The sequence below is a fragment of the Kogia breviceps genome, chromosome 2, assembly GCF_026419965.1.
Source record: "Kogia breviceps isolate mKogBre1 chromosome 2, mKogBre1 haplotype 1, whole genome shotgun sequence".
NCBI lineage: Eukaryota > Metazoa > Chordata > Mammalia > Artiodactyla > Physeteridae > Kogia > Kogia breviceps.
Genome location: NC_081311.1, coordinates 79405376 through 79431039, shown reverse-complemented (window position 1 = coordinate 79431039; position 25664 = coordinate 79405376). Strand labels below are relative to the sequence as shown.

At 51.3% G+C, this 25664-nt stretch overlaps 1 protein-coding gene across 2 annotated transcripts in view; it reads left to right on the top strand.

Moving 5' to 3' along the window:
• Positions 1 to 414: 414 nt before the first annotated feature.
• GPR137B (G protein-coupled receptor 137B) overlaps positions 415 to 25664 on the top strand; it is a 47688-nt gene continuing 22438 nt past the window's right edge. The window contains exons 1-2 of one of the 2 annotated variants that reach the window (XM_059054639.2): positions 415 to 980; positions 21236 to 21285. In XM_059054639.2, coding sequence (XP_058910622.1) covers positions 612 to 980; positions 21236 to 21285 — 419 coding nt within the window. In that variant the 5' untranslated portion in view covers positions 415 to 611. The remainder of the gene's footprint in view (positions 981 to 21235; positions 21286 to 25664) is intronic. The other variant, XM_067025679.1, reaches the window with a different exon arrangement.

The following is a 25664-nucleotide window of genomic DNA, read 5'->3' as shown; positions in this document are numbered from 1 at the left end:
AATAAAATAACTAACCAACTTCTGCAAAACAACAAGTAATCATCAGCAGAGAGCGCGAGGCGTGGGGCTCCGTCCCAGATGAATGGGTCGACGCGGCACCCGTCGGGCGGCTCCGGGGGCGTCGGGGGGCCGAGTGGCGCGGGGGCGCGCGGCAGGGGGCGGGGCTCCAGGGGGCTTGCGGCGCAGGGCAGGGGGCGGGGTGGGGGCTTGCGGCGCGGGGGCCGGCCGCGCAGTGCAGGGGGCGGGGCGGGTAGGGGCGCGCGGCAGGGGGCGGGGCTCCGGGGGCTTGCGGCGCGGGGCAGGGGGCGACGTGGGGGCGCGCGGCGCGGCGCGGCGCGGGGGGCGGGACTCCTAGGGGCGCGCGGTGCACAGCCCGGGCGCGCGGGGCTGGCGGGCGCGCGGGGGCGGCGGGCGCGGCGCTGCCAATCGCAGACAAAGGCCGCCCCAGTGAATCATGTGGTGCCGGGGGAGGAAGTGCGGCTTATTTTCTTTCCTCCCGTCGCCGGGCTCTGGCTGGAACGCGATGCTCGGAGACCCCCGCGGGGGCGGCGGCGGCCGCGAGCCCCGATGAAGCCCGAGCGCCCCGGCCGCGCCGTAGCGCCCCCGGCCCGATGGAGGCCCCGCCGTGGGACCCCCTACGCAACGACTCGCTGCCGCCCACGCTGACCCCGGCCGTACCCCCCTACGTGAAGCTTGGCCTCACTATCGTCTACACCGTGTTCTATTCGCTGCTCTTCTTGTTCATCTACGTGCAGCTCTGGCTGGTGCTGCGCTACCGCCACAAGCGGCTCAGCTACCAGAGTGTCTTCCTCTTCCTCTGCCTCTTCTGGGCCTCCCTGCGGACGGTTCTCTTCTCCTTCTACTTCAAAGACTTCGTGGCGGCCAATGCGCTCAGCCCCTTCGTCTTCTGGCTGCTCTACTGCTTCCCCGTGTGCCTCCAGTTCTTCACTCTCACGCTGATGAACTTGTATTTCACGCAGGTGAGTCGCGGGAGGCCGCCCCCGCGGGCGGGAGGCACCTGGAGGGCGCTCACCTGGAGGGGGCGATGGCAGCCGCCGGGGCGGGTCACAGAGCCACCAGCCTGAGAGGGTCCGGGAAAGAAGCATTGGTTCTGGGGTGGTCCGAGCCCTGTCTTACCTGCAGGCCTTTGTCCCAGGTAACGCCCTCCCATTCCCAAGGGAGGCGAAGGAGAAGGGACAGGAAAACGAGGGCTGGAGGCCACCTGCAGCCTCTGCCCTCAGCTCAGCATCACCCAGTAGGTATGGTCCTCCGTGCGCGGGGAGCGGCATCTCCGTGCACACAGGAGAATCGGTACTGATGGGAGGTGTGCCCCCCAGGAACACTCGAACCCTAGAGTTTTCCCTCTGTCCCCTCATCCCAAAGGATCTAACCCCCAGCCCGGAAAGATCACCTGCACGTTGGCCTCCAGGTTGGGGCCAGACACTGGCTTTGTGAGGCAGGGTGGGACTGCCCTGGTTTGGATGGGATGTGGGGTTTTTTTTGCGGTACGCGGGCTTCCCACTGCTGTGGCCTCTCCCGCTGTGGAGCACAGGCTCCGGACGCGCAGGCTTCACGGCCATGGCTCACGGGCTCAGCCGCTCCGCGGCATGTGGGATCTTCCCGGACCGGGGCACGAACCCGTGTCCCCTGCATCGGCAGGCGGACTCTCAACCACTTGGCCACCAGGGAAGCCCTGGATGGGATGTTTTGAGCCTCCAGAGTGGGAGCCCTGCTGAAGTGCCGCTTGCTAACTCATTCCACGGGATTGCTAAACAGCAGCAGTGGGGGCAACACCCAGCTCCTGAGCTGATGCGGCGGGAGGTCAGGGTTGCCGTCTGAGCTCATCTGAGAGGCCCCGAGAAAAAGCCGTAAAAGTTTGTTGGAGCCCTTTTACAGGCACACGTTAGTCGTTTTAGGAGGCAGGTTGTTAATAAGCTAATGGGAGAACGTGCGAATTGACTTGGCTGCTGTGACGGTTGACTTAATGAAGTACAGTAATTGGAAAGTACTTTGCAAATACTGTGTAAAGCATTGCGTAAAGGTGTAATAGCACAATACAGTCGTCATCGTCATCGTCACCTCTGCTTCTCGTTACCTTTTCAAGCAATAAAATGTCCATTTTCACTAGGACCCTGCGCAGGGGGAAGGCACCAACCACGTCACCTGGTAAGGGGAATTTAAGAGCTGTCGCTTAGGTAGAGGCTTTGTGCCAGCAAGCATTCCATTCCTTTTAATAGTGTCCTTATTTATTAAAAGAAAATGCTGTTGATTTTAAAAAAATAATAATAAAAAAAGAAGGAAGAAAAGAAAAGTTAGAAAATGGATTGCCCTGGTGTAGTGGGAGCCCCTGACTGAAAATTTGGAGGAAATACTTTTGGCTAAAAACTAACATATGTACTCTTTAGTAGCTATCATAATCTTATCAAAAGGGATCTATACTCAAAGTCTTCTCCTCGGTCCAGTATATCAGCATATTTTCCAGTCCACAAGTAATGTGTATCATCTGTACAAATACAACTTTAAAACCCGAAAACCAGTTCAGGCAGTCTGCTACGTTGCAGACACTCCGGCTTGTTCATTGGATGGAAAGGGCTGATTCCAGCAAGATACATAAGTCAGGTAGGTTGATGTTCCTTCAAGAACTGTGACGATGATCTGATTGCACATTGAGATCTTTATTCTGGTCCCTTTCTGAGAAAAAATAAAAGGACAGCATAGAGCACTGACAAGGCTCTCTGGCACTCACATGCAAATTCTGCACTCCGAGCTGGATTAGGGGCAGGGCCTCACATTTTCTGCACCATCTGCTGGCTGGTGAGTAAATGCTGAGCGAGGGAAAGAGTGACCAGGCCGACAGCCTTGCAAGCCAAGAGGCCGCAAGCCACCACTCTAGCTTCTTTGTAACTGTCAGGACTTGTTTTCTTTATATCTCCAGGGTGGCTGGCAGGGGAAAGTGGTACTAACTGGTGGCATCTCAGACCTTGGCAGAGAAGCCATTCTCTGGCTTCCTGGCAAATATTCTGATACTTCTGGGGTGTTATGAGGGGGTCGCCCTTTGACTCCCCGCTCAGACGCCCCTCTCCCCCCTCCCCTCCCACGTGCCTTCTCTTAGGCAGGGTTCTCAACCACTGGAATGGCCGGGGGACCTTTAAGGATTACTGCGGCCTGGGCCCCCTCTTAGAGCACATAAATCCGATTTTGGAGGGTGGCGGGTGGTGGCTAACAATGAAAAAGCGTGTGCTGTGTGCTAGGCACGGTTCTAAGCGGTTTGTCTTATTTATTCCCAACAACCCCCTGAAGGAAGTACGGATGGTGTCCCCATTTTTCGGAGGCGGGTCAGGGAGGTTGTATGACTCACTCAGGGTCACAGGACCTGTGAGCCCTGGAGCCAGGAGGCCCCCCGCCTCCAGACCAGGCTGTACAGCAGAGGCTCTGAGGCCAAGGCTGCCAGCTTCTGGGCCAGGGCAGCCCTGCACGAGGCAGGTCTGTCTGCAGAGCTGGGGTGGAGGGTCTGGGCGGGGGTGTGGGTGGGAGGGGTGAGTTCAGCGGCGCCTGGGCAGCCGTCCGCCCCAGCTGTTCTTTCTCCTGATTTGGGGCCTGGCCCTCAGACTCCTGGGGTTCCTGGGTGTGACTGAATGCGGCGGGCTCAGCTGCCCCCTGGTTCAGCCTTGCCTTGAGCCCTGGGACAGATTCCTGCCATTACAGGCTGGTTTGAGGAAAGAAAAGGAGAAGTGAGGCCTCTTGGTAGGGAGGAGGTGGTGTGACTATTGGACACTGAGGCAGGACCCAGCACCTTCTGTGCCTTAGAGTGTGGCGGGGAAGCTGCAGGGGGGTTACTGTGGGCGCCTGGGGCTCATGGTGGGCCAGCAAAGGCCTGTGAATCCGCGCAGCCCCGGGAGTAGAAGGAGCAGGGACCCTGTGGGCAGAGCTGGGTCAGCCCCTGGCGTGTCTCCCAGGGCCAGTTAACCGACCTGCTGCAGGACAAGCGCAGCCCTAGTGCTCTCCCCAGGGTTAGAGCAGGTTAAAGGAGGTGCCGTCTGTGCTGTGTCCTTCGGCCCCTCCTCTCCCTCAGTTAAGGTGCTCTTTCTGCATCTCCTAATAGCCGGAGCCCAGGCTCTGGCCACACCACAGTCCTGAACGTCAGGCCCCAGCACTGGCTCGGCCCTTTATCAGCCCACTGTGTCATTGAAAGAATTTTTCCCACCAACCTACAACTTTTATGTTTATCAAATGGCAGTGGCCCTGGGCCTCCCATCGCGGGGAGGATGGAAGTCGCCAGTTCTCACAGCTGTAGCTCCCAACGCTGAGAGTCGAAGGGGGGGGGGGGGTCCAGCCCTTCATTCTGCCGATGAGGCAGCCGAGGCCTCGGGGGTTCTGGTGACTTGTGCTGGGTCCCCCAGCCAGGCACGCAGAGCTAGGAAGAGTGCTTGCTGCACTCAACACCCCGCAACTCAGAACGCATCCCGGTCCTCATCTCTGCTGACCGGGAACGAGGAGGCAGCTGAAAAGCTAATCCAGGGACCCTGTCTCCACCCCACCAGGAAGAGGGAGGTGGTGACCTCAGGCATAAGTGGATCTTGCTATGGCTCTTGGCAGTCAATTTAATCCAGAAATGTTTACCGAATCTGTTGTGTGCCAGGCCCTAATCTTGGAGTTGTGAAGAGGGAAGCTTCTAGACCTCTTGATGATTATGAAGAAGTAAGAAGATTAGGAACACACAAGGCAAGCCTTTGCTGGTCCCCAAGTACCTTATTTCAAAGCTAGGAGCACACAGTCGCACAGGGGCCGGGAATCCTCACCTCTGCACCACACTGTGGCTGCCTGGCCCCTGGCAACGGCTCCTCGTGGGCTCAGCGGACTCACAGCTGCCAGAGCTCCGTGTGTGTACACACACACACACACACACACACACACACACACACACACACACGAGACCCGGAGAAGTTTCTTTATTAGAGTTCAGTCTACCATCTACCACCAGCACTCCCCAGGAAGTCACTTCCTAATTTTACTTCTAAAAACGGTCCCCCAAGAAGAAGCTTTCCAATTTTACAGCCCAATTTCCCAAGATCTGTCTTCCGAGCACTAGCTCTTTGTTCTCTCTGTCTCCCACTCTTGCGGCTTCAATGCCGAAGGGCTCGGCTGCCAACGTCAGGGGAGCCAAATTTCCTTCACGGCCTCCGCACTCGTGGGAACAGTTAGCCTCTTCTCAGCATATCTGAGCTCCAGCCCATTGACCAGGAAGCCGCGAATTCTCAACAGCAGAGGCTGAGCTGAGAACGGTCAGCGTTGTCCCTGTGTTGTCCCTGTGCTGTGAGCCCAGACCTGTGGCTCCCATTCCCATTGGAGCCTGGGCCTGGTCCCACACACCCTCGCGCCTGTAGGTTTGTGCTGCATCCTGTCGCTCCCCTGCCTTTCCCTGGGTCAGACGAGCAGGGACTCGCAGGGAGGCAGAAAGAGAGCATCATCCTAAAGGCCCTTGTCATTGCTCAGGTGGGTCGTGTGTGGCAGTGCCCTTCCCGCCAGAGGGCTGTGATGTGCCCCCATCTTCCAGCCCCCAGAGACGCCAGCTTGGAGGTGCCAGGTGGAGCAGTGAGGGCTGGGCTGATTGGAGAAGAGCGTTGATGAAGTTGATACCATTCATCCGAATGATATCCCTAGGAGTGTCAGGTTTTTGGAAACATCATAGTGTGCGATCGCATGATCTGTTTTCATCCACTGATTCCGATCTGTTTTCATCCACTGATTCCTGATCTCCTTGCAGTTCCAGGGAGAGGAGAGAGGCCTCTTCCCTGTTATGGGTCTGGCAGGTCGGTTATCTCAGGACGGAAATGCCCTCAGCACACAGGTGACCATACCTGGCACATAGGCACCCCTGGAGGTCCGCAGAGGCTTGTAAATATTTTACTTTTGATTCATCCTGTGGCTAAAGTTTAGAGCCTGTTAACCTCTGAGGACAGAGGAGGTCCGAGTGGTTTTACTCTGAGTGGGTTATTTCCTCAAACTTGGGCGTGGAGGATGCAGGAAAGGAAGTCCAGATGGTGCCCGAGTCAGTATTTTAAGCCTTGTGTGTTGCATGTGGTCTCTCTTGCATATTGTTTTTTCTTTTTTAAACATCTCTTTAAAAAGATAAAAACGATTCTTAGCTCACAGGCCATACAGGCTGCAGGCTGAACTTGGTCCTCGGCACAAGGTTAGGACAAAGCTGGCGTGTGTCACCAAGCTCCCATCCCACCTTGCTGTTATATTTACTGTGACAGGTCCTTCGGGCACATTTGAAACAGGCCATGGCTCCTCAGCTGGTGGTTAAAGAGTGTCGTTCACTCAGCGAACAGATCTCATCAATCACCTGCACACAGGTGTCTGGGCTCAGAGACAGGAAGCTGGAATTTGTGCCCTGAGGGGCCACAGACTATAGGGAAAGACGGACACACGGAGGCGGCAGTGCCAGGAGCCATATGCCACCCACAGCACCCGGGGGAGGGGGGACCTGTCCCGGCCTGCGGGCTGCGGGGGATCTGGGAGACACAGAAGAGTGGCCTTGGGCTCGACGTCGTGTGATGTCACTTTTAATGACAGACACACCAGTCAGGCTACATAGTGTGTAAAGCACAGGGTAAACATCTATCTGCACACGCTGCTCTCCTCGCTCCCCAGACCTAAGAGCCGTCAGAGGGCACGTTGCCCATCAGGCCACGGGATGGTCTGTTGGTTGTGTGCGACTCGAGGCAGACATGGAGGGACGTGGGCCGAATGTGAGCCCGGCCGGCTCCTGTGGGCCCAGCCCCAGCAGGACCACAGCCCTGTCCTGATGAGACGGCATCACTGTCCACACAGAGGTCCTGGTCCTCCCAGCTTTCAGTCGCACAGTCTACAGACATGAACTTGGAGACACATTTCACTCACTTGACAAGTATGTTCTTAAAATTGGGGTGAAATTCACGTCCCGTAAAATTAACCATTTTAATATGTATGACTTAGTGGCATTTAGTACATTCACATTATTATCCAACGATCACCTCTCTTCAGTTCCAGAACATTTTAATCACTCCAAAAAGACCTTCCACGCCCGTTAAGCAGTCACTCCTTTCCCCCCCGCTCACCCCAGTCCCTGGCGAACACCGATCTGCTTTCTGTGGATTGGCCTGTTCTGGATACTTCACCTCAAAGGAATCATACACTAAGTGGCCTTCCGTGTCTGGCTTCTTTCACTTAGCATGATGTTTTCGAGGTTCATCCGTGTTGTAGGGTGTGTCACTAGCTCATTCCTTTTTAAGGCTGGCTGATGTTCCATCACAAGTGTGTTCCACAGTTCGCTTACCCACTCATCTGCAGAGGGAGACGAAGGTTGCTTCAGCACGTGCTTCTGAGTGCCTGTTATTCCCTGGAGGCTGTGCAGATTGGGTGAAGGTCACGCGTAGTTCCTGCTTTCAGGGAACTTAGTGTTGAACAGGGAGAAGAAGAGACCACGTAAATTCCGTCCCCACGGTGCCAGTGGCCCATGTGACTTAGTGATAGTCCTTACCGTGGTGACACCAGGTGCAAGATGTTTCTGATAGAAGATTGGGGGCTTAATTCACTCTGTCATCTCTGTAATTCTCCCTCTAGGACACACGCTTTAAACAGAACCAGTGGCTTTTCTACTATTTAAGTGTAAGTCAAATCCTTTCGCCCTGCTTTGTTCACGGCAGCCTCTTGGGGTCCAGGCCACCACCAGGATGGAAAAGTGAAGCTGGGGGAGGGCTGGCCCCGACCCTTGGGACCATGCAGAGCAGTGTCACCCCTCCCATGATGGACTTGGTGGCATATGTTGCTTCCTCTTGGGTCCTCCCTGCTCGGGGTGGGACATTCTCAGTTCCCTTCATTGCTTCTGATGGGATGTGGGTTTGTCCCTCACCACCCTGGTCATTATCCCAGGTGGCTCCATCCAGTGTCCCAGTGAGTTGGGGGCAGCGCAGCAGCAGACCCGTGTCTCGCCCCCCGAGAGCAGTTTTGTCACCACGTTCCTTCCCTTGGAGGAGGTACCGCCGGCAGTCCTCTTGGGCAGGATACAGGAGCATTCTCTGACCTTGTCTGAGTCTGTTTGGCTGCTACAATGAAACACGACAGACTGGGCAGCTTCAACATCAAGAATTTCTTTTTCCTGTTCTTTTCATTCTTTCTTTTTTTTTTAAAAAAACAATCCATTGCTTTCTTTTAAAAATTTTTATTTTATATTGGAGTATAGTTGGTTTACAGTGTTGTTAGTTTCAGGTGTGCAGCAGAGTGTTTCAGTTATACATATATCTGTTCTTTTTCAAATTCTTTTCACATTTAAGATTCTTACAGGATATTGAGTCCCCGTGCTATACAGTAGGTCCTTGTTGGTTATCTGTTTTATCTATAGTGGTGTGTATATGTCAGTCCCAAACTCCTAATTTATCCCCCCCCCCCTTTGGTAACCATAAGTTTGTTTTCTATGCCTGTGAGTCTGTTTCTGTTTTGTAAATAAGTTCTTCTGTATCTTTTTTTAGATTTCATATATGAGTGATATCATATTTGTCTTTCTCTGTCTGACTTACTTTCCTTAGTATGATAATCTCTGGGTCCATCCATGTTGTTGCAAATGGCATTATTTCATTCTTTTTTATGGCTGAGTAATATTCCATTGTGCTTATATACCACATCTTCTTTATCCATTCATCTGTCGATGGACATTTAGGTTACTTCTATGTCTTGGCTATTGTAAATAGTGCTGCTATGAACATAGGGGTGCATGTACCTTTTCAAATTATAGTTTTCTCTGGATATATGCCCAGGAGTGGGATTGCTGGATTGTGTGGTAGCTCTACTTTTAGTTTTTTTTTTTTTTTTTTTTTTTTTTTTTGCAGTACGCGGGCCTCTCACTGCTGTGGCCTCTCCCGTTGCGGAGCACAGGCTCCGGACGCGCAGGCCCAGCAGCCATGGCTCACGGGCCCAGCCACTCTGCAGCATGTGGGATCCTCCCGGACCGGGGCACGAACCCGTATCCCCTGCATCGGCAGGTGGACTCTCAACCACTGCGCCACCAGGGAAGCCCTCTACTTTTAGTTTTTTAAGGAACCTCCATACTGTTCTCCATAGTGGCTGCACCAGTTTACATTCCCACCAACAGTGTAGGAGGGTTCCCTTTTCTCCACACCCTCTCCAGCATTTATTGTTTGTAGGCTTTTTGATGATAGCTGTTCTGACTAACACTAGACACTTCGCTTTCTCAGGAGGCTGGTTGCCTGAGGGCAGGGTGTCAGTAGGGTCGGGCTCTGGCGAGAGCCTCTTCCTGCTTGCAGACAGCCGGCTTCCCATCGAGTCCTCAGGTGGTAAGGAACAGAGGGAGGCTCCTCGGAGTCCCTTTGATAAGAGCACCAATCCCACCCCCGAGGCCTCCACCCTCTTGACCTAAGTGCTCAGAGCCTCACCTCCTAATACCGTCACAGTGGGGGGTTAGGATTTCAACATGTGAATTTGGTGCTGATGGATGCAAACTTGTAGTTCATAAAAAGTACCACACTGCTCCCAGCAAGGGCAAGAGTTCCAGGAAACCTCAGAATTGTCCTTTCTGCTGAGGCAGAAGGTTATTTTCTGGAGGGAAAAAGACCCTTGAGGCATCTTCACTACCTATTCAGTAGTTCGTACATCATTTGCTGAGAGGATTGGGGTCCAGTGGTGAGCCATGGCCCGATGCTACTGCAGCCACACGAAAGCCTGAAGCCTTGGGGCCCGGCTGGCTGGTGACCCAGCTAAACTTCCTAGGTGGAGAAATGTATCTTCCGTGCTATGGTGTTTTACCTTATTTAAGCACGTTTAGAACAATTATGGGCAGGGCCCTGGCAGGTAAACTGTGAACTGCCATCATGGCAGGAGCAGTTCAGAAACATCATACTGATCATGTACCTTGTGTGGCCACAGCCCTTCCCATTCATGAGCCCGCAGAGGGAGACTCCTGCCAGGGAGGCTGATGGGTGTTGTTCACCTCCACCTGCACCAGTGAGGTGACCAGGGCCCACGTCCCTCCCATCCTCCCCTACAAGTCAGGCCCACCCCCACTTAGAAGCAAGGCTGCAGCGATCCCTGTGGGGCTGGGATCCCTCTGGGGACTTCGTGTCATAGTTTTGAAAGCAGAAGTCACCGTGATGAACATTTGTACTGACCCTCTTATCTTACAGGGGGACACTGAAGCCCAGGAGCGTAAAGAGAGTTTATCAGGGATGAGCAAAAAAGCAGGTTCAGGGAATTCCTTGGTGGTCCAGTGGTTAGGGCTTGGTGCTTTCACTGCCGTGGGCTTGGATTCAAACCCTGGTCCGGGAACTAAGATCCCACCAGCCAAGCGTGGCCAAAAAAATAAAAGGCAGATTCATGGCAATCTGGCCAGCTGCACGCCCCTGAACCCAGACGCTTGGGTAGCAAGAGATGACACAGGAAAAATCAGGGCACCTGAAGGCCACTGTTCAGTGTGTCGTCAAGTGACCTTGAGGGCCTTTGGACAGGCCCTCCAGGGTGCTGCTGCCCGTCGTGGGTGGTATCTGTGGGCCTGACTTGACCATTGTGGAGCCCAGAGCCTGTGGGGTGGCCTGGCGGGTGTTGGTGATGTTGGATGGAGGTGCAGTTCAGTTGATAGGGACAGGGAGGCTCTGGTGAGCTGCTGGGGGGTGGAGGAGAGAGGAGCTTGGCTGGACCCCTGGGAACTGGAGCAGGAGAGGAGCCTTCAGGAAGGGAGGGGGCAGGTGGAGATGCCTGTATCCTGCGAGACCTCATCCCTTCATCATTTGCAAAGGGGTCCTGAGACTACAGGACAGAGAAGTATGAGGCTGAGCTCCTGCCTTCGTGGGGATCCCAGGCTGACTGTGGGGATAGGGGACGGACACACACACACACACACACAGACACACACAGACACACACACACACACACACACACACACACACACCTACCTCTGAGGAGGACTCTCCGGTGCTGGCTCAGCTGGGCAGGGCAGGGCAGGGCAGGGCAGCAGAGCTCTCAGGAGAGCAGGAGAAGGCTGAGGATGCTTCCAGGGAGTTCTAGGCTTTACGGAAGTTCAGAGGAGAGGCAGCATCATCATTGGTCCCGAGATCACATATGAAAGCAGCTTGCCTAAGTGCTGGGGGTCCTCTGTCCCGACGGTCAGCGTGAAGCTAGGCAGTGAGTAGGACTCGCTCCTTGAACTATGCACTTGCAAAGTTCAAAGACAGATGACAGGGTGAAGACCTGACCTTGGGAGCCAGTCACCTCCCTGGGGGCCTGTCACACCTGCCCATGTGGGGACACAGAGCATGCCTTGGCTCCAAGCTGCTGCATCCAGAATGACTTCGTATGGACAGCATACTCCTTTTTCTTTCATGGGGTTCCGTAGCTTTTTTTGAGGAAATTTTATTTTTCATTGAAGCATAGTTGATTCACGGTGTTGTGTTAGTTTCAGGTGTCCAGCCAAGTGATTCAGTTATACATATACATAAATCTATTCTTTTTCAGCTTCCTTTCCCTTATAGGGAGTAGAGTTTCCTGAGCTGTACAGTAGGTCCTTGTTGGTTATCTATTTTATGTATTCTGTGGCTTTTAAAACAGGGCCAGTGTCTGCAGACAGAGACATCGCCCCACCCTTGCTGTCTTAGAGAGTTGACCTTGCTCTTCTTCAGGGATTGCTATGCAAAGGGAGACGTCGTGCATTTGAAGTCAGCTGGCTCCAAAAATTTAAAGACTGCAGGTTGAGTCACCCTGCTCTGGTGAATGAGGATGCTTAGCCTGTGGAAACAGACTAATGATTGTCACCCAGGGAGACCAGGGCCTCAGGGTTTGCATAATTTCCCCAATATATCAGGAAGTGGCCAACACAGAGGGATCACAAGTGCAAATCGTGAATGTGTCAGTGGTTCCTCACCTTGAGTACGAAAGTTCCTTTTATGGTCAAGAGAGCATTTATGATCACAGTTTAGTAGCTGTGCATTTAGAATCGTGGTTTGAGAGCATTTGCAGGGACTGGTAGTAATAATATAGCGGCAGCAGGGGCAGCAAACACATAAACGCTGAGATAGTGTCTGGTAGGTGGCAGGCATTTGGCTGGTGCTCTATCTGTGGTGATTCACCTAATCTTCACAAAAACTTATGAGATGGGCACTATTATTAGTCTCATTTTACAGATGAGGTACTTGAAGCACAGAGAGGTTAGGTAACTTTTCTAAAGTCATACAGCTGATTATTGGTGGAGCCAAGATTCAAGCCCAGGGGAGCCAGCTCCAGAGTCGACACTCTTTTTTTTTCCAAGTTTTTATAATATATACATATACATACATACATACATTTATTTATTCATGCATGCATGCATGCATGAATGCACGCATAACCCGCCCAGCACGGGTTGCAGGATCTTAGTTTCCTGACCAAAGATCAAACCAGGGCCATGGTAGTGAGCTGAGTCCTAACCACTGGACTGACAGGGAATTCCCCAGAGTCCACACTCTTAACCACCTTTAGGTATCTCTGCTGGAGATGGACACACAGCTGTGACCTGCATACGGTGGAATACCCAGCCTTAGTGAGAACGCATGAATGAGAGCCAGGTGTCTCAGCATCGATACATTGCAAATACCTTGTGACAGGTGAACAGACAAATTGCAGAAGGGTATGGAAGGCACTGATTCGAACAAAGTGAGAAACCATGCAAGATGGGACTATATATTGTTTATCCTCGTAAAAGTAGAAGCCTGCTGGCTATCAGAACACCAAAGTCAGGTGGCCATTCCCGCTGCAGAGGAGGGAGGGATCAAAACCAAGGAGAGAGACGCTGGGGGCTTCAATGGTGTCTTTATTTATTAGAAATAAAATGAACTGGAGCAAACAGGGCAGTGTCAAAGGTGACTGAACTGCATGGTGGGTAGTGAATTTTGGTTACTTTATTTCTTTGTGTATACCTGACATAGTTTATAGTAAAGTTTAAACCTGTAAATGTGTAACATTTTCAAACGAATTTTGCATACATACATTTAAAAATAGTATGTGAGAGAGAGGGGGGGAGGAGGCAGAGATTGGTTTAAACATGGGTCTGTGCTTGGTGCACACAGAGTTACAGACCCTCTTGGTTACTGTGAGGGTCTCCAGGGGCCTCAGCCCCTGGGTGGGACCACAGACACAGGACCAGGTGTGCAACCTGGGCCTGGGGTCTGGAGCCTGTTCAGGATGGGAGGGTTGTGCAGTGTCCACCTGCCTGTTTGCTTCTAAAGGGGCAGCACTCGCATAGCACAGGGAGATCACCTCTGTGCTTTGTGACCACCTAGAGAGGTGGGATAGGGAGGGTGGGAGAGAGGGTGATGCAAGAGGGAAGAGATATGGGAACATAGGTATATGTATAACTGATTCACTTTGTTGTAAAGGAGAAACTAACACACTATTGTAAAACAGTTATACTCCAATAAAGATGTTAAAAATAAATAAAAATAAAATAGATTTAAAAAAAAGGGGGGGGGGCAGCGCTTCAGGAAGAGGTGGCACCGAAGCAGAGACTCGGCGACGCGGGTCGTGCTCTCGGGGGGTGGGGTGTGTGGAATTTATAAAGCAAAATGGCCACATAGAGAAATTGTGAATAAAGTGCAGGTCTGGAGGCCTAGCGCTTCATTGAGCTGTCACAGACGCTGCCTCTGGGGACAGAAGAGGTTACTTTTGTTTAGTGTCGCCGGATGCACAAGGGTCACTGTCATCCTCACAAGGAAGAGCCTGGGACGTTTCTGCCAGAAGCCGCCAGCATGCTTCATTAGGAAAAATGATTGTAAAGCAGCAAAAGCCAGCTGGGGTTGGTAGGAGGAAAAAACAGGCAGGCAGGACTTCAAAGGGTGGGAACAGAAGGAGTGAGCCGTTCAGGGGCTGTAATTTATGAGAGGAGGGAGGCCGAGGGCAGCAGCTGCCTCTAGAACCTTTGTAAGTCTGTCACGCGTGTACGTCATAGGCGGCTCTCTGGGCCCTCCTGCGTCATCCGGGAGGTGGGGGGAAGGGCCTGGGGTTGCCCAGAGGGCACAGAGCCCCACGGGTGGGCGGGAGGGCGGGAGGGGGTATGGGAACAGAGGCGGGCTCTCCCCACCCCAGCCTCCCTCCCTGGGGCCAGCTTGGGGGAGGGGACGTCCTCCCGCTTCCCCAAACCGGAATTAAACCTTCAGAAAGTCACCTGGCTTTCCTGTCCTGGGTGTCAGTTCTAGGCAGGACTCCGCAAGGCCGTGGAAATGATGCTGAGACCAACAGGAATGGGTGTGGGCAAGATGCTTTAGTCCCACAACGGGACAGGAGTTTCCATGGAAACTGCGCTCTGCTCCCCTCTCTTGGCTGCACTCCTGCCTCCTGCCTCTCCCTCCCCGTGGGTTCTGGGGCCCAGGCTCCTGATCTTAAACCAGGTCCTAGTGCCCTTGCATAATCTCTCTCTCATTTCACAAACACATCTTTAAAGAGTAGCTGATGCTCTAGAATAGACTCCCCACTTCCTCCTGCCTCCCCCCACTTCCCCTCCAGGCCCCTCCCCATCTGCCCAGCTCCCCACATTATCCTGTCCTACTTCTGGGCAGCGTCTGGCACCCTGAGGGCCCCTCACCCAGGCCTCTCTCTCCCCCTTTGCCCACCTACGTGCCCCTGGTGCCCCCGGGCACCTTGCCTGCTGTTCTGCTCCTTTCTGTTGACTGAGACAAGTTCACACTCTGTACTGTTCTCCATTTAAAGCTCTGCATCCACAGACTTGCCCAACCATCACCACCATCAGTTTCAGAACATGGTTTTTATTGAAGTATAATTGATTTACAAGGTTGTGTTGATTTCTGCTGTACAGCACAGTGATTCCGTTGTACATATATACACATTCTTTTTCATATTCTTTTCCATTATGGTTTATCACAGGATATTGAATCTAGTTCCCTGTGCTCTGCAGTAGCACCTTGTTGTTTATCCATCCTATAGATAATAGTTTGCATCTGCTGACCCGAGACTCCCAATCCATCCCTCCCCCAACCCCCTCCCTCTTGGCAGCCACAGGTCTGTTCTCTATGTCTGTGAGTCTGTTTCTGGTTCATAAAAGTTAAGAACATTTTTTTGTCGCCCCCAGAAGAAACCCTGGAGCCCTTAGCAGTCACCCACACTTCTCCCCAACCCCCCAGACCCAGGCAGCCGCTAAGCTACATTCAGAAGTCTTTGTTTTGCCTGTAAACATACACCTCTGTTTTCACCTTCTCTCTGAACCCCTAGTCCAGGCCCTTTGTCTCTGGTCCCCACCCCTGCCCCCCTCTAAAAAGCACAGCTCTGATTTCAGATTGTGTGGATTCTACTGAAAGCCTTGTGATTCTCTTACAGAGAAGTGCGTGTGCCTTACCTGACTTCAGGGTGCTGCCTGGACTTGTGTCCTAGCCTAGCCTGCTGCCCACCTGGCCCGCCCCAGGGGGTCCAGGTTCCCCTCAGGCTGTCTCACCTCCTCACAACTCACACCCCCCTCACACCATGTCTGTATCTGGTTGTAGTTTCTGGAGGTCAGGACCAATGTTTCCTTATTTTCACAATTCTCGGTTCCAGATCTGGTGCTCAGTGCCAGTTGACCCGTCACAAATACCACCAGTCTGAATGTGGGGAGAATTTGAATTTTCATCTGGCCTCGCTTGTTTCCCAGCCACTCACAGGTCCCTGTCGTCCTGCCCTCCCGTCTGGTAGGTCTGGTTTTGCAGGGAGCGGCGGAGCCCACACTGTCCCTAGCAGTGGCTGTAAAATACGAAGGGGTAATTCATCCTTGTCTGCCTCCCCCTCAGGAGCCCTGTCCTCCTCCCAGCCAGATTCCTGCTGAGGTCAGTGGGAGCCAGCGCAGACTCTAGGAGATGGGCAGCCCGATAAGAGAGCAGGAGTCAGCCCCGGAGGGTTAGCTCCACTTCTGGGCACTAATCAGTCTTTAATGAATTTCCCTGGAACACAGACAGGAGTGGGGGAGGGGTGAGTAGGAGAGTTTAGGATTTTTTTTTAAAAAACTTGGTCCAGACATTTATGTACTTTATTTAATGAGGGCAAAAATGACGCTGCAATTAAATGTATACTGTGTCAGTTTAAAATGCCTGGAAATAGCAGCTTAGGTTTAAGGATTAACTTGAAGGACAGGGCAGAGTTTCTAAGCACAACTTGCAAAGGCCCAGGTGAATTCAAGACATAAACAGTTGACCCTTGAACAACATGGGTCCACTTAGATGTGGATTTTTTTTCCACAGTGGATACTACAGAACTACATGATCTGCGGTTGGTTGAATCTGTGGTTACAGAGAAGCCGCCTTTATGCTGAAGGCCCATGGTAAATTCTACTTGGATTTTCACCTGCATGGAGGGTCAGGGAGCCCCTGACCCCCTCGTCGTTCAGGGGTCAACCGTAATTGCCACAAATTATAAAGAGTGGACAGAGCTTTTACAAATTGTGGTTGGGGCTTTTATTTTGACGTTGTTATCTGTCACCCTGGCTTTCAGCATAGGATCAAATGGTTTATTTCCCATCAGACTGTCCCCTTACCTGGTGATGACTTTTCTCCTCCAGGCTGCGATGTGGACTTAATGAGGAGCTACATTTTGTGGGGTTTCCCCATCTTCTACAGGATGGGGCTTTGGGTTCCTTCTGGGGTAGAATGCATAACCTGGAGGAGCCCTCGTGCTCAGTGCCTTGCTTGATTGGTGTTCATGGGGGTGAAGGCTGAGTATGATTTTAAAGTTGTCATTTTTTCTTTTTTGTTGTTATTATTATTATTATTATTGCTCTTATTAAGGCTGCAGTGAACCTTCTACCTGTGCTTAGCACCTTAAGGGCAGCGTCCCAAACTCTGTTCCCTGGAACACTCATTAGGAACACCTTCAGCAGCCAAATAAGTTTGGAAAATTGCTGTGTGCCTTGCGTTTCCCTTGCAGATTTACAACACAGAGTAATCAGCCTCTTAAAGGCTCTGGGGATTCTTGCAGGGAAAAGCTGGGTAGCCTAGCAGTTTCTAAATTTGTTTGCTGACCTAACGCCTGTTTCCAGTCACCTTTATGAATTCCCAGTTCTGTGGGCGCACCTTGAGAAACGCAGCCTCAGAGTCAGTTCTTACAAGGAGAATTATGGGGGCAAAGCATTTGATTGTTGATAAAGCTCGAGTCCTGGACCAGATATTTGATAGTCATGGCTGGGAACCCTGACCTCCGCTGGGTTCCAGGAAGGGGCTGCTGGGGCCCAGGCTGGCCTCCCACCCCTGACTCCTTTCAGTTCATCGTCCATCCGGCATGTACATTCGGGGCTGCGGGGACCGTGAGAAGTAAAGACACGTCTCTCATTTTATTTATGGAGGAGGATGGTGCACAGGTGGGCTATGCTTCCACTGGGGAGGGTTCACTGCTTTTGCAGCTCTTGGCTGGGGGTGTGGATCTGCAGGTCCCGGGCCCTGAACACCCAGTGCTGGCCGAGTGGTGGCAGTGAGCTGGGTGTCCCACGGGCCACGGGTTGACCCTGATCTGTGCATGTGCTCTTGTGCCGTCCTGGTGGGACCAGGAGCCGCCTGGGTGAGAGGAGGCAGGACGTGGCCGAGGAGCAGGAAGAGTTGATGTGCCCACGGCGCGGCCAAGCCCCTGACCTGCAGATCAGCCCCCTGTGCCCAGACCACCTGGGCCCACGGCCTTGCTGGGTTGCATCTCCTCTCGTCATTTGCCCAGTCCGGGTTTTCCCTCTCCAGTAGGACCATAGCCCTGTTGAAGGCAGAACGGGTCAAATTTTTCCTGCATCCGTGACAGCACTTTGCACCGAGCTGAGTCCACAGGACGGGACCACCTGTGAGTGGTTTCTGGGAGCCCGGCGATGGCCCTGGCGTTTGAGAGTCAACTGAGCTACCGGCCACGGAGTAAGCCCGCCAAGGGTGGCGAAATATTGAAACAATATTTGTATATTTTGTCGACAAGTTCAAACACTTAAAAAAATACTGTAGTTTCAATATCATGATATCACTTATGTGTGGAATCTAAAAAAATGGTACAATTTAATTTATTTACAAAACAGAAATAGACTCACAGACATAGAAAACAAACTTATGGTTACTGAAGGGGAAAGCGGGGGACGGGATAAATTAGGAGTTTGGGATTAACACATACAAGCTACTATATGTAAAATAGATAAACAACAAGGACCTACTGTATAGCACAGGGAACTATATTCACATCTTGTAATAACCTATAATGGAAAAGAATCTGAAAAAGAATATATATATATATATATATATATACATATACACACACGTGTGTGTGTATATGTATAACTTAATCACTTTGCTGTACACCTGAAACTAACACAACATTGTAAATTAACTATACTTCAATTTAAACATGGTTAAAAAATACCGTAGTTTCCTCTCCTCACTTTGATATCTGTGAAGAATTCTCTCTTTTTAAAAAAATTTATTTATTTTTGGCTTCATTGGGTCTTCGTTGCTGTGCGCGGGCTTCTCATTGTGGTGACTTCTCTTGTTGCGGAGCACAGGCTTCAGTAGTTGTTGCATGCGGGCTCAGTAGTCGTGGCTTGCAGGCTCTAGAGCGCAGGCTCAAGGCCCTGATCTTCCTGGACCAGGGCTTGAGCCCGTGTCCCCTGCACTGGCAGGCAGATTCTTAACCACTGTTGCACCAGGGAAGCCCCAAGAATTCTCTTGATTGTTCAAAAGCAAGATCCTCAAGTACTATGTACTATGTACTTATGTATCATAAGAGTGTTTTTCTGAGACAATTGTTATAGGTTGTATGAATCAGTATCATTCAGTATTATCAGTAAAAGAACTTTGGAGTGATGTATTAATCTATGTCTTATTCCTAAGGGAGGTTGTTTTATAACTTTTCTCCTTCTCATGGACTGCAGAGAAATACCAAAGGTGATGTGGCTTGCCTAAAATCCCACGGGAGCTTGTCAGAGAAAGCTGAGCTCGGGGCCCCTTTGACGTAAGGGCAGTGTACTCACGCCATCTCTGTGTTTTTACCAGGTACTTTATTTGTGATGTGAACCCCTACCTCCCTACCTCCTTCCCAAAAGGATTTAGGACAGAGACAAAACTCATGTCGCAAACAAAATAATTCCTCCATGAGTTTGGAATGCTCCCCTGTGAAGCTCTGAAAATGTGTTTTTAAAAAGCGGGGCGAGGGTTTGCTTATTGTAAGGTCTGTAGGAATGTCTGCGGTTCCCCTCTCACCAGGATGTTGATTCTGAGGATTAGCGTCCTCAGCTGGTGGCACGCTGTTGTAAGTTTGAGGCAGGCATGAGCGTGAACGTCGTGGGGTGCTGTCTGTGGACTTGGAGTGTCCTCTGACCTCTGTTCTTGGCACTGTACCTGGACTCTTGTGGTGTCTCATTGCTGTGATCAACTATTTCAGTGCGTTTGAAATGAATGATTGCAAAGCTACTCAAGAATATTAGGTCAGGCAGTTTTCATCTCTTTCGTATTTCCTATGAAGCGGTCTTTGTGCTAGCCAAACCCGAATCCGAATCACTCGCTCACTCGCTCAGGGTGGGCAGTCTATTAAAATGCGGATTCCTGGGCCCCAGCCCAGACCCATCAGCTTGGCACCTCAGAGGGTGGGGCTCTGAGATTTGCATCTTTAGCAGGTTTCCTGGGTGATTCCTATGCATGGATAAGTCTGAGAATTACAACTGAGGGTCCTCAGAAGAGTGTCTTTGAAAAGGTTCCCGGGGAATGGCTGCTTCTGTTGTTGCATGTGTTTTGTGGGAATCTGCCCCTAGGGTCACTTGGAGGCTCTCTGCCCCTCGTGACATCTGTCTGCATCTGCAGACACGGCAGGGCACTTGGATCCACTGAAGGCTTTCCCAGCATTATGTTCGCATAACCCTCCAGCAGACTGATTTCTCACTGCTTGCTCCTCAGACAGGAGGGCGACAGTATGGAACCCCCGTGAGCCCCCATGGGTTCCAGGGCTGCCTGTCCCCTCCTCCCCTGTCGCCAGGACCGTGCTTTTACTCTCCTCCCTGTTTTCCCCTTGTCCTTCCCTCCTTACCACTCTGGAAGGTTTTCCCCCTTAGACAGGTGTTTGGGGGCTGAGTAAATCCCAAGGGAAGTACCAAGGGCCCAGAGGGCTGAGGAGAGGGGAACAGCGCATGGCGGAGGATGGTGGGTTCCCAGAGGGACATCGCAGCCCTCAGGGCCAACAGGAGGAAAGGCGGGGTGCCGAGGGCATGTTTGGGAGCTCCGTGCAGGGGGAGAGCCTGGATGCAGGGAGTGCACGTCGTCCGATCCTTGCCGCCCACAGCGGGAGCATCTCTGAAGAAATGTCCTCACTCCTCTACTCTTCCACACCCTTCCTTTCCTTCTCCCCGCAATGCCGCCACCCGCTCGCAGACACCGGGGGCCAGGAGAGCAAGTGTATGGGCACCTGCACTGCTGCCCCACTGCACCCCGAACCAGACCCTGACCGGTGACCACCCTCAGGGCTCCGGCGAGCACACACCCACACCGTGGGAAGAGCCGCGTGTCTCACGGGGCTGGAGCCTGTGCTGACGCCTGCTTTCCGTCTCCCCTTCGCTTCTCACAGGCTCTGCCAGGCCAGCCTCTGCCCCCCGCAAGGGCCTGTTAACAGACTGTGCAGGCTGCGAAAATCTGGGGAAGTTCCAACAGGCAGCATGTCATCGAGTTTGACACTCCTGTAGTCCAGTGGGCTGCAGAGTTTGAGGCCCGAGTCGATGGACACACGTACATTCAAACCACATTCTTTTGGTGCCAGTGAAAGTCCTAATAAAGTGTGAGAGTGAACCGTTTATCTCTGGGGGAAGTATGGGCTCAAATACAAATTTTTTTTTTTTTTTTTGCCACACTGTGCAGCACGTGGGCTCTTAGTTCCCCGACCAGGGATTGAACCCACGCCCCCTGCATTGGAAGCGTGGAGTCTTAACCACTGGACCACCGGGAAGTCCCTCAAATATAAATCTTAAAATAAGGGACATACCGGCTAGTGGTAGACTGGTAATACCTTAAAAAAACAAAACATTTTAACCATTTGTAAATACCTTTCCTTTTAAATTTAGAATTAAATTGTATGCACAGCCTAAACAATGTTTAGCTTCACAGACTTTCTCACAAAGCAGACATCTCAGTTTCAGAGCCGTGCACCAAGGGAAAGGGGAGTTCTAAGCAATGGTATCAGTTTGTCAGTGTCAACAGGTTGTGTACCCAACTTGCCGTGTTTTTTCTCATTGCAGGTGATTTTTAAAGCCAAGTCAAAATATTCTCCAGAATTACTCAAATACCGGTAAGTTCACCCTCCCCCCCGCCACTCCCCCGGGACATTTCTCTGTGTGACAGCAGGTGACCTCGAGGTTTGCACACATCACTCCTCTGTGAGCTGCCCGAAACCGGCCTGCTTGCTGGGTGTCACGTTCACTGCTCACTGAATCACCACTTAGCAGGCCTTGCAGCATATTGGCCTCGCTTAGAAGGAACAAGGGTCCGGTAGGGACTTCCCTGGCAGCCCAGTGGTTAAGACTCCCAGCTTCCACTTCACGGGGCGTGGGTTTGATCCGTGGTCGAGGAACTGAGATCCCACATGCCGTGTGGCATGGCCAAAAAGAAAAAAAAAAGAAACAAGAGTCTGGTGCCTTTCCTAACCAGGGAGAACAGAGAGGGGAAATAAGTCTAAGACGGGCACGCTGCGTCTAAACCTTTCCGAGGCGCTTGCGAGGTCAGGGGCCTCAGCAGAAGGAAGGCAAGCTCCCTAAAGATGCCCGCATGGCCAGACATCCCCCTCCCTACCCTCTGGGTGCAGGTGCAGCTCTGGTAGAGCCTTGTCCCCGAGGCCCTGCCCCCTCCCCCTGGTGGCCTGACCCCCAGTCCCTGGCTGCCCACTGCTGGCAGGCTCTGTTTCTGGAACTCAACCAGCCAGGACCGTGCAGGGCTGAGCAGGAGAGGCTTGTAATCTGGAAGGGGAGGCTTTTAATCACTTGCCGGATTGATGGCAGGAGGTAGATATGCATGTTTTTCCTGGGGGGGTTGGGCGGGGCAGGTCCATCGCTTTCCCCAAGTTTTCAAAGAGGCCCATTGACTTCCCAGCAGCAAAGAACCCAAGTGGCTTCAAGAATGGTCAGCCTTGGAGGACTTCCCTGGTGGTCTAGTAGTTAGGACTTCACCTTCCAATGCAGGGGGTGTGGATTTGCTCCCTGGTTGGGGAGCTGGGATCCCACATGCCTCACGGTCAAAAGACCAAAACATAAAACAGGAGCAATATTGTAACAAATTCAATAAAGACTTAAAAAAAAGAATGGTCAGCCTTGAGATGTAGAGAACAAATGTATAGACACCAAGGCGGGAAAGCAGGGGGCGGGGTTGTGGTGGTGGGGTGAATTGGGAGTTGGGATTGACATGTATACACTAATATGTATGAAATAGACAATTAATAAGAACCTGCTGTATAGAAAAAAACATAAAACAAAATTCAAGCATGGTCAGCCTTGGGCAGAGGGGGAAGGTGTGAGATGGGCACTGCATGAGTCAAGGTGTCCTGATGTCCCTGCCTGGGAGAGCTCGGCTGCCTGGGTAAACATTTCTGGAAAGGTGGATTTGGCCACTTACCTTCTGAGTCAAAATGAAATTTTAGGTATTTTGTTACTTTACAAACATGTAAAAATGTATACATATTTTATTTAAATATGTATCATCTTAAATTTACAAAGACTTTTATTTAAAATTCTGAAAGTGTATGTTTTGATCCTCCTTTTGTATCCCAGGAAGCTGAAGTTCAGAAAGTTAGGCGATAGTACATGGGCCAAGATACAAGTGATGAGACTTGTGTGCTGTGTCTTTGTTTTTGTTTTTCATCTGATCCTGCTGTTTCCCTTCAATGCTTTTTAAAAAAATTTTACTTATTTATTTTTGGCTGCATTGGGTTCTCGTTGCTGAGTGTGGGCTTTCTCTAGTTGCAGCGAGCGGGGGCTACTCTTTGTTGTGGTGTGCAGGCTTCTCATTGCGGTGGCTTCTCTTGTTGTGGAGCACGGGCTCTAGGTGTGTGGGATTCAGCAGTTGTGGCACGTGGACTCAGTATTTGTGGCTTGCGGGCTCTAGGGCGCAGGCTCAGTAGTTGCAGCGCACAGGCTTAGTTGCTCCGCAGCATGTGGGATCTTCCCAGACCAGGGCTCGATCCCGCGTCCCCTGCATTGGCAGGCAGATTCTTTTTTTTTTTTTTGCGGTACGCGGGCCTCTCACTGTTGTGGCCTCTCCCATTGTGGAACACAGGCCCCAGACGCGCAGGCTCAGCGGCCATGGCTCACGGACCCAGCCATTCCGCGGCATGTGGGATCTTCCCAGACCAGGGCACGAACCAGTGTCGCCTGCATTAGCAGGCGGACTCTCAACCACTGCGCCACCAGGGAAGCCCGGCAGGCAGATTCTTAACCACTGTGCCACCAGGGAAGCCCTTCACTGCTTTTTAAAAAAAATTTTATTGAGGTATATTTGATTTACGATGTGTTAATTTCTGCTGTACAGCAAAGTGACTCCGTTATATATACACATTCTTTTTCATATTCGTCTCCATTATGGTTTATCACAGTATATTGAAAATAGTTGCTTGTACTATACAGTAGGACCTTGTTGTTTATCCATTCTGTATATAATAGCTTGCATCTGCTAGTCCCAAACTCCCAATCCATCCCTCCCCCAACCCACCTTGACAATCACAAGTCTGTTCTCTGTCTCTGTCCCTTCACTACTTTTGAGGAGTTCAGTTCATGTTTCTGCCAGACTATTTGTCTGGGACTTCAGAGTGTACCATGGAATGATGTTGCTTCTAAGAAGGACAGTTTAAAGTAGCAATACTTTACAGTCAGCCCTCCGTATCCACAGATTCTGCACCTGCAGATCTGGAGGGTGGGAGGGGGCTGACAGTCCCTTATGTGACATGTACTACACTATTCTCTGTAATGGACTTGAGCATCCTTGGATTTTGGTATTGGCTGGTGATCCTGGAAGCTATCCCTTGCAGATACCGAGGGACAGCTGTATTAGGAAAACTTGGGGACGTGCAGGAGGAGGGACATTAGAAATTAAGCTTTGCACGTGGGCCTCAATGGAGGCTGTTTGGAACGTGAGTCGACGTGGACAGAGGCAGTGGCTTGAGACAAGCGCTTTAAAAAAAAAAAATATTTCAAGGGTTATTTTCACAGATGATTATCATATAGTATTATAATGTATTATGTGCAAAATTCCATTAAAAATCATTTACAAAAGGAAATACAACATGGTATGTGTTGAGGGTTCTAGGTGTACAGCAAACGCTTAAAAAGGGACAAGGTACAAAGCCAACCAGATTAGATGACTGTGCATCTTTACACAGTACAATAACATGTTTTTGTAACTACCTGTGTTATGTTGATACGAGACCCTCATCCTCTGTGCAAACTGCTCCCCACCCAAGGAGGTTTCGTAAAAGAGAAATTTAACTTCACCACACATTCTACAGCACAGGTGGGCTTTTTGGTGCATTTGCAAACTCCTTTCCAGACTCAGGTAATGTTAAATAAACTCAATGAAACTCACATTACGAGGTTTCTGCCCAAAATATTTTGATGCTGTTAGTTTTTTTTTTTTTTTTTCGTCATGTGGGCCTCTCACCCCTGTGGCCTCTCCCATTGCGGAGCACAGGCTCCGGACGCACAGGCTCAGCGGCCGTGGCTCACAGGCCCAGCCGCTCCGCGGCATGTGGGATCTTCCCGGACCGAGGCACGAACCCGTGTCCCCTGCATCGGCAGGCGGACTCTAAACCACTGCGCCACCAGGGAAGCCCGATGGTAGTTTTGATTTATGTGGAAAAGAAAAAAAAAAAAAGCATTGTTCTTATGTTTTTTTCCTCGTGGGGTTTTCAAAATTGCTTCCGAAAGCAAATAACATGGGACAGATTCTGCAAATCTCACTGCATAATCACAGTATTTTCAGCATAGGTGGCTCCTTCTATCTCCTTTTCCCACTTCCTTCAAGGAGCCTGAACCAGCAGACTCCAAGCCTTAGTCCTCTGTTAGAGTCTGTATTTCCCTCTCGACCTCTCTCTACATTCCTTTCCTGATCCTCAGCATCACGTGGTGAAAACACAAAACAACGCGATACCACTGAGCGTGAATAAGGTGATAACAGTACGTCAGATTTCCAAAGGCATTCTGTGGCCAGTGTCAGTAATACATGGCTGTAAGAAACGCAGCAGTCTCTCCCCACAAAGTTGCCCAAACATCCGGTTACAGAGAGAGACTTTTTTTTTTGTGGTATGCGGGCCTCTCACTGTTGTGGCCTCTCCTGTTGCAGCGCACAGGCTCCGGATGCGCAGGCTCAGCGGCCATGGCTCATGGGCCCAGCCGCTCCGCTGCATGTGAGATCTTCTCGGACCGGGGCACGAACCCGTGTCCCCTGCATCGGCAGGCAGACTCTCAACCACTGCGCCACCAGGGAAGCCCCAAGCGAGACTCTTAAAATGCAGTACTCTCAAATCCAGCAAGAGACTTTTCTTTTTGCATATTAAATGTTAAAATCACATGCATAATTATAGAATATCTTAAAGTTACAAAAATATTTTAAAAACAAATCCTGACAGTTTACCTGCAGCTGCTATAAAAATTTCTATGAAATATATAAAAACACAAAGGCTCTTCA